This window comes from Macaca nemestrina, chromosome 1, assembly GCF_043159975.1.
Source record: "Macaca nemestrina isolate mMacNem1 chromosome 1, mMacNem.hap1, whole genome shotgun sequence".
NCBI classification, from domain to species: Eukaryota; Metazoa; Chordata; class Mammalia; order Primates; family Cercopithecidae; genus Macaca; species Macaca nemestrina.
The window spans coordinates 21,827,750-21,837,275 of NC_092125.1; the positions used below are offsets into that span (position 1 = coordinate 21,827,750).

The window sequence follows — 9,526 nt, forward strand, 5'->3', positions numbered from 1 at the left end:
ATCCCCCAGGCTGCCCCTGTGGTACCTCTTCAAAAAATCTGGGACCCAATAGACATAGTTTGAAGAAAGCAGCTATAGCGCTTTCAATAAAGTATTAGCTTTCTAAAGTAATGTTCTTTTTTTTTTTTTTTTACAAGTAGCTATTTTCAAAAGAGTGATGTATTGATACTGAGTAGTTTATATGGTCTATCTCATTTAAGACTTGACAACCATCCTAAGAGTTGGACAATAAATGACATAGCTAGCATTAGACATGCCACAAAGGGTAGGCAGAAATGGACTGAAATGGGAAGAGAGAAAGAAAGAAAAAAATTGCTAATTTTACACCTATGAACTACGTACTGCCACTATTAAAGAAATCGAGGTAAGCAAAAGAAGGTCTGGAAAGTTCCATATAGACTGAAGATAGTTCTAACTTTTGCATTGTGGGGGTTTTCAGGTTTGTTTTTCTTTCTGACACATGTTCCAGTGTTTGTTTCTATACTATTGGAAGAAATGTTTGATAGCAGAAGCCATCTGTATGTATCCTTGCATTTTGTAGGGTTTTTTTTTTTTTTCCTCTGCACAGTAACATACAGGAGCTGAACAAATAATGCCTTGAGTCAATATACTTAGTCTCCGATTATTCATAGCTAAAGTTGTTCAGAGCATTTTTGTAAAAAGAATCAAAGTAAACAATTACCTTGATTCATAAGACCGACTCTTCAGTGAGAAAACACCAGGGTATGAGTCATTTACAAATGAATTTGTTTTGCATTGTTACTGTTTATTTCTTTAGAGGACTACTGGATTTAGAAGTCATTGGCTGTAATATAAGTATAATGTGAAACTTTGCCTACAAATTGGGCTCTGTGCTTTTCCCCACCTTCCATATTATCCAATTTTTGTCCTCCAGCATAGTGAAAGAGAGAAAGACTACCCTTTTACAGGGAGCAGCTGGAGGCAGCCAGCCCTCAGGCGGGTAATGAATAAGTACACATGTCTTGGTCCTGTCTGCAATCTCCTGTAAAGATTGGCTTATCCTGGAGAGGCCAACCCTGATTGGTAAGAAGGCTGGAAGAAACACCTGTGGCATGCAATGGGATGCTCTGAGGATGATTTGCCTAACTCTGTCCTGGCTCTCAACAGACACCAGACAGCAAATCTTTAATGAACATTTGCTACATGCAAGGTACATGTGAAAAAAGAGGAATGAGAAACAAAGAGGCACATTCACACAGGAATCTTGAATTTTGTAGATTATAGAGGGCTTAAGAAGACATAAAAGAAAGTGGATTTTGTGTGAAAATCTCTAGCAGTCTTTGCCCACAGCCCTGCTCTAGTGCTCCAGGCTCTGCCTGTACATTGTTTCTAACCCACAGCTTATCATATCCACAAAATGAGATTATAATACTTACTTTACAAAATTGTGGAATTAAATAAAAATGACATTGTTAAACTGTCTGGGACAGTGCCTGGCATGTGATGAGTACCCATCAAATAATAGCTATTGTGATAGAAGCTGATTGTTTTCTATGGAACAGGGGTCCCCCAAACCAGGGCCATGGCCCAGTACTGGTCTGTGGCCTGTTAGGAACCAAGCCACGCAGCAGTAGGTGAGCGGCAGGTGAGTGAATGAAGCTTCATCTGTATTTACAGCCACTCCCAGTGCTTATATTACCACCTGAGCTCTGGCTCCTGTCAGATCAACTGTGGCATCAGATTCTCACAGGAGGGAAACCCTATTGTGAACTGTGCATGCGAGGGATCTAAGCTGCATGCTCCTTGTGAGAATCTAATGCCTGATGATCTGTCACTGTCTCCCATGACCCCCAGATGAAACTGTCTAGTTGCAGGAAAACAAGCTCAGGGCTCCCACTGATTCTACATTATGGTGAGTTGTATACTATAATATAAATTATAACGTATATAATTTCATTATATATTACAATGTATTAATAATATAAAGTGCACAATAAATATAATGTGCTTGAATCATCCCAGTACCATCCCTCCACCCCTGCACCTCCTGCCAGTCAGTGGAAAAATTGTCTTCCACGAAACCTGTCCCTGGTGTCAAAAACTTTGGGGACTGTTGCTACAGAACATCTGTTCTCCTTTTCATTCTGAGTAACAGAATTGTTGTTTATTGGCAACAATGTACCCAGATTGAGTGAATGAATGAATAATCAGTCAAGCCTATTTTTTCCTAACCTCTAACACAGGTTGTGATGTGTATGAAGCCTTTAAAAGGAACTGACTCAGCTGATTCCACTAGCAGATATGGGTTTTTGCCCTTCTGTCCTGTTGCTCAAATCTCTGTTAGTATGGCTGGAGCTATAGCAGTCATCTTGAACCATGTGATGACTTTGAGGATGAAAGACATGTGTTAAGGATGGTAGAACCAACTGATAGAAGGATTCTTGTTCCTGGTTACTTTGAAGCTGTCATCTCGGCTCTCTATTGTTTACCTTTAGAATTACTTTATGTGAGAGAAAAATCAGCCTCTGTTTCATTGATGTCACTACTATATGGGTGTTCTAGTTGACGCATACCAGCTCTCACTGATGTTTCTCAAAGTGTTATTAGTAACTTAACAAGATATAGACAACTTAAGTGAGCAGGCCATGTTAATATCATCACCAAACTGGTGTGTAACAAATGCAAAAACACAGTGAGAAGAGCAGAAAGAGAAAGTTAGAGAAATCAGTGGAAGCGGAGGTGTGGTTAATCACCATCAATCTACGAATCCCACAAGAAAAGTCAGGCAGATAAAATTCATTCCATCTCAAGTTTAAAATTCTGGGTATTTTCATATCTTATATATCATCCACATATTACATATTGAAGAAAAAATCAAGCAGAAATGTACAACTCTTTAAAGCATTTATTTAAATCCATCCATTTAATAGTATCTGGGGTGTGACTGACACTCTTTTAGGGAGCCAACTGAACTGCTGGCTTTATCTATAGTTCTCTCAGTCTCAATAAATGGCCCATCCACTCCTCTCCCTCTTCCATCTAACACCTTCTTATCCTTCAAATCTCATCTTGAAACATGCTTTCTCAAGAATGCTCTCCCTCACGTCATTGCCAAATATCAAATGCCATCATTGCATTTCAACTCTGTCCTCTACCCTAGATTATAAGTTCTATGGTCATAGGGTCTATGCTTGTCATTTTCACAACCATATTCCCAGAACCTAGTCCTGCACCTGGTACTCAAATAATTCTTATTAGATAGTGAATGACCGAATGAGGAATGTTACCTTAACAATAGTGAGGCCGTCGCTCTCTAACGCCAGCGCCGCCTCTCGCTCGCCGAGCTCCAGCCCAAGGAGAAGGGGGCTAAGTAAGGAGGTCTCTGTACCATGGCTCCTACAAAGCAGACTGCCCGCAAATCGACCGGTGGTAAAGCACCCAGGAAGCAACTGGCTACAAAAGCCGCTCGCAAGAGTGCGCCCTCTACTGGAGGGGTGAAGAAACCTCATCGTTACAGGCCTGGTACTGTGGCACTCCGTGAAATTAGACGTTATCAGAAGTCCACTGAACTTCTGATTCGCAAACTTCCTTTCCAGCGTCTGGTGCGAGAAATTGCTCAGGACTTTAAAACAAATCTGCGCTTCCAGAGCGCAGCTATTGGTGCTTTGCAGGAGGCAAGTGAGGCCTATCTGGTTGGCCTTTTTGAAGACACCTACCTGTGTGCTATCCATGCCAAACGTGTAACAATTATGCCAAAAGACATCCAGCTAGCACGCCGCATACGTGGAGAACGTGCTTAAGAATCCACTATGATGGGAAACATTTCATTCTCAAAAAAAAAAAAAAAAAAAAAAAAAAATTCTCTTCTTCCTGTTATTGGTAGTTCTGAACGTTAGATATTTTTTTTCCATGGGGTCAAAAGGTACCTAAGTATATGATTGCGAGTGGAACAATAGGGGTCAGAAATCAGGTATTGGCAGTTTTTCCATTTTCATTTGTGTGTGAATTTTTAATATAAATGCAGAGGCGTAAAGCATTAATGCAAGTTAAAATGTTTCAGTGAACAAGTTTCAGCGGTTCAACTTTATAATAATTATAAATAAACCTGTTAAATTTTTCTGGACAATGCCAGCATTTGGATTTTTTAAAACAAGTAAATTTCTTATTGATGGCAACTAAATGGTGTTTGTAGCATTTTTATCATACAGTAGATTCCATCCATTCACTATACTTTTCTAACTGAGTTGTCCTACAAGCAAGTACATGTTTTTAATGTTGTCTGTCTTCTGTGCTGTTCCTGTAAGTTTGCTATTAAAATACATTAAACTAAAAAAAAAAAAAATAGTGAAATATTAATGGTCAGCTGATGTGGGTAGTCAAGACTTCAGCCTAAACTATAGCATGACCAAGAAACTCATAAGTGATTCTGCGATTGTGTTTGATGGATTTTTGTGTCCACATTAGCCACTTTTGACTTTTCTGCTCAAAGAAGTAAAAGATCTCAAATAAAAGATCTCTTAATCAGTTTTCTTAGATGAAACAAAGGGAATTTCTGTGAACCTAGTGGATAGAGAATTTCCTACCTTTTCATAAAGCAGACAGGTATTTCAAACCATTGACAAGGAGTGAGAAGTAATTTGTGCCTCCTGGCTGACAGCCCATTTTTCCAACAGCCCTCAGCCAAAGGGCAGTCGGTAAAGGAGCCAGTTGAATAGGATTGGCTATGCCTGTGAGACATGATCATCTGGTGAGCAAAAAAAAAAAAAAAAAAAAAAAAGTTTTCAAATTGGCACCCACTGAAATGGGGCCCAGCAAACAGAGTCAATTTGTTATGGCCCTAACAATGCCTCTGCACTCAACCCATTTAAATGGTTGTTTCTCTTATATCGGACATTGCATAGAGAGGCCATAATGGGCAAAATGAGGCCACAAGCAACAAATGGTTTCACGGTAATGGTCTAATTTCCTGTTAATGTACTGCTTATTAAGCATTTTTAGTGTTTTTTTCTTAAATTTTTAAACTCTCATCCCTAAACTGATGCAAATGAATTACATCTTTTTATTAGGCGAGATTAAGATTAAGATAGGTCAGGCTAGAAGTTGGAATGAAATTATCTCCTATAATCACTACAGGAATTCCTGCTCCCAGGAAATTTCAACATGCCTTCTAACAAAGAAATTTTCTATTTTCTCAATTTATAATCAGGAACAAGTTCTCTTTACACCTCATAAGCCAAACAAAGACGTCATCACAGATCTCTCAATGTGCCCTCAGAATGATTGGAACGTCACCACTTAATCACTTTGCTAAGTGTCGCTGATCTAAAATATGAAACATTCAGTCTTACGTGTTTTCTTCGTCACTTGATATTAGACTTTTTATTATAAAAATTTTCAAGCATACGGAAAATCTGAGTGCAATCAATAACCATCAGAGTTATAATAACCATCACTATTTTGTTTGTTTCATCAGTGCTTCTTACCCATCCTCCATCTTTTTTACTCATTTTTTTTTTCTGGAGTAGTTTAAATCAAATGCTTGGCCTCATTTCACTTTCAAATGCTTTAGTTTGCATTACAAAGATAATATTGTCTTATATGATCCAAATGCCATTGCTATACCTAACACATTTAACAATAATTCCTTAATACCTCTTAATACCCAGTCCATACTTAATTGTCCTGTTTGTCTAAAAAAATGATATTTTACAGTTGATTTGTTCAATCAGAATTTAAACAAAGCCTACCTATTGTATTTATTATATGTAAATATCTCTTAAATTTCCTTTAATTCAGAATTATCTCATCTCCCTCCCTTATTTATTTATCTATTTTCCTCCTATGGACCTACTGATTGACTTAATGAAGAAACTAGGTCACAATGTTCTGCCTTTTGTATTTGTCTGCTTCTGGTATCTTTTCACTAGTTTCTCTGTTTCTTATATTTCCTACGAACTGAAAGTTAGATCTAAAACTTTGATCGTATTAAATTTATTTTTTTGAATACTTCATTGTTGGTGTTTTGTTCTCTGTAATATCTCACATTGGGAGGCCACTAATGTTTGGTTATCTAACTTTTAGTGAAGTTAACATTGATCAGGGGTCCAGCACTCTGATGTTTTGACCCAGCAATTCCTTTTCATGGTGTGAAATGCTGCCCAGCTCTCTACCGCCCATCCTGCTGACTCAATGCTGGTAGTGACTCAACAATGGGTTCCTAAAAGCAAATTAGAAAACACTACCTCAAGCCTTGCACCTGGCTCATGTAAGTGGTTTACAGGGTGGCATATCATCAGTCTCTAAATGCATCTCCAGGGGCTTTATAGGACAAATTATTCTGATCACCGTAGAATTGAGCCTAACATTAGGAGACATTAATTAGATAAATTGATAGGGACTGATAAATTCACATGGATTTTATTCTCTACAGTTTCTGGGACAAAACACTGGACATGTAAGTCTCCATATCTATAAATAAAGGATGAGAGTTGGACAAGATGATATCTTAAATAATTTTTAGTTATCAAAGTCTAGGGTTTTATACTGACCTCAACCACACCCTGCATGCAGTGACCCTGGACAATTTCTGTCTGTGTGTGAGTACTAAGTATCACTCTGTGTACCAAGAGTCAAGGCTTATGTCTAAAGGAGTGTAGCTTCAATATTAGAAATGCTTCTGCTCTTAATAATGGAAGGATGTATTCCAGATTCTGATGTGTGTTGTACATAGAAGTTATTTTCTTATGATGACACTTTTAACTTTTGGTTGCCCCATCGAAAGGGAATGGAAGAATCACAGAAAGGAAGAGGGGAACAAATAAGTAAAAAAAATAAAAAATAAAAAATCCACATTCATTTAGTCTGATGAAGGTAGCAGGCTAAAACTGGGAAACATCTTTCTGCACACCTGAACCCATACTAATGCCTCTACTCTCACAGATGTACATTCCAAGCAAATGCCTGGCAGAAGAAAAACTGCACCTCTCAGTCCTTCTCTCCTCCAACTCACTTCAAAGATTCTGGACTGATGTCTGGCAGAAAAACTTGGTGTGCAAAGATTGGAAAGAAGACTTGGGGAGACACAAGGGCTCTCTTCAGACACCTAAAAGTTTCTCATGTGAGAGACAAATTTGGATCATTCTGACTGGTTCCAAAGCAGAGAGCATAATAATGGTCAAATGCCAAGAGGGGCAGGAAGGTAGAATTCAACTCAAAATAGGGAAGTACCATGCAGAAGTTTACAAGACAGTGTTAAGACATAGTCTTGGAAGTCTTAAAAGACATAAGATATATCTCACAGTAGCAAGAATTTCTGTATCCAAAACTGTTCAACTTGAAGCAAAATGTCTGGCTATCCAAAACTTTGTAGAACATTCTGATTTGGGGCATGAAGTTTAATTCTACGGTCAGCATAAGTTGCTAATTCCAACTCAAAATTTCAATATTTTCTTACTCATTTTTTATCTTCAGCCCTATTTTCTCCACAAATATTTCACTCAGAACTTCCACAAATAACAATTTCTCCTTTATTTGAGTTCCCAGCACATCTATTGTTTGTTCCATGCATTGCAAAGCTTCAGAGTCGCACTTTATTATATATGTATTTAGATTTTTCTCCACTGCCTTATATATATTTTTTGCCATCTCTCCTCCTCTCTGCAAGATTGCATGCTTCTTTATATTGTGGGAACTGCGTAATATGTTCTTTTTTTATGTTCCCCATGGTGCTCTGTTCATGACTGAACACATGCTTTGTGTTCAATAAATACATGTTGAAATGGATTGAATTGATGTTCAGGGACCTCCATCCAAGAATGCAAAGCTGCACTGTGAAGGCTTCACTCTGGAGCGGAAAAAAAAAAGAATCCAACTACATCCTCCATCATGGCTTCCCTCAATTCCTCCACAGTGGCTCAAGGCCTTTCTGCGGGCCCCCACCCTCCTTCCCCTTCTCTCCACAGTCGACTTCTAGTTCCCTTCTTCCTGCAGTCCACTTCAGCCTGAGCGAAGTAGCTGTCTTTGGCTTTAGTTTTAATGCTGTATCTGGTTAGTTCATCCATTTTTTATGAGACAAAGAAAAAACTTTTGTGTCATAAAACTTAATTGGGGTAGCTAAACCAAAAGATATCTTTCCTATCATTTCTTATTGGGATAAAAGGAGTAAAGTGGAACAACACCTCTCTCTCTCACACACACACAATATGTGCACATACAGACACACAAAATTATATACATATACAGACACATATACACAACACACACAAATATGTACATGTTCAGACACACATACAAATTTATGCATATTACACACACACACACACACACACACACACACACACACACAAAGGGTTCTGAAATTATGATTCTATTCTTGTCCCCAAAATGTGCTAGTAGTGTGATCTTGTGCAGGTTTTGCTGCCTCTCTGTGCCTCAGTTAATGCATCTCTAAGTGGAGATGATACTACTTGCCCTACTGACCTCACAAAAATTCTGTGGCAATGAAATGAAAAAAATGGATGTAAAAATACTCCATAAATTATCAACTACATTGATTTCAAGCATTCTTCTTGTTTTTTATTACGGCGCTGAAAGCAAGCCAGCCTTGCCTTGCTTCTGAAAGATTTGCCATGTACAAATTGAAAGTAGGTAATCTTCTGCAGGTGATTGAGATGTGTTTCTCTCTCAGTGCCTTGTGGAAAGAGGGGAATCCCAGAGCAAAACTAAAATCAAATGATCTTCTCATGTATTTCACATTTACAGAAAGCAGTAGCCACTGCATTGTTAAACATGTGGAATCCAGCACATGGAAACTGTGGAAGATCAATTAGTTTTGCTTGTTTGTTTCTGAAGAGCAGAATTCTCATTCAATATTTAAGTGTACATGCTTTCATTCTCTGTTTTTCTTCCTAATGGTTTCAAATTATAGTGCAAAGCCTCAAAGCTGATGAAGTAATATTTTTTCAAAAAATTACTCTTTTCTTCAATAACAATATAGAGTGTTGTTTTCTGAAAGATGAAGAATGGTGGTTGAAATGTTTAACGTTCCTGTATAATTTACTAATGCTTTCAGAAATAGAAATGTAATGTCAGTGGCAGATGTATCATGCAAGTGAAAAAAAATTAAATTACTTAAATGTGTTACTTCTTGTTAAGAGAGAAGTGAGATAATGCTTAATTTAGGTTTTCATTCTCTTTGGATTTATTGTAATATATATAATAAATATTCTACTAATTTGAGAATATGTATTTTTTCAAATGCATATAACCAAATACAAAATCATTAAGTTTCCTATTTATCATCTCATCTCCTCAAACTCTTCTGATGGCATCCATTGATGTTATCTTCAGACTAACTTAGGTTGTGAGGTGATCTTGACCAGAGTTGAACGTATGTTAACTGTCTACACCCCTCATTACTCAACCTATGGGATCTGGTCTTAGCATTATGGTTACAGGATGAGATTTTGTAATATGAATAGTAAATCCGTAGATTTTGTTCATCAACTTTCAGCCTTCTGAAATTAATCTGTAACCTCATTTTGTAAATATAACCATCAATTTGTCT

The 9,526-nt window shown here is 37.6% G+C and overlaps 1 protein-coding gene across 1 annotated transcript; it reads left to right on the top strand.

Moving 5' to 3' along the window:
- The first annotated feature begins 3,317 nt into the window (after positions 1–3,317).
- LOC105492949 (histone H3.3A-like) lies at positions 3,318–4,087 on the top strand. Its single transcript, XM_011760338.3, has one exon. The coding sequence runs from the start codon at positions 3,351–3,353 to the stop codon at positions 3,759–3,761; it is 411 nt and encodes a 136-aa protein (XP_011758640.2). The 5' UTR covers positions 3,318–3,350; the 3' UTR covers positions 3,762–4,087.
- Positions 4,088–9,526: the final 5,439 nt, after the last annotated feature.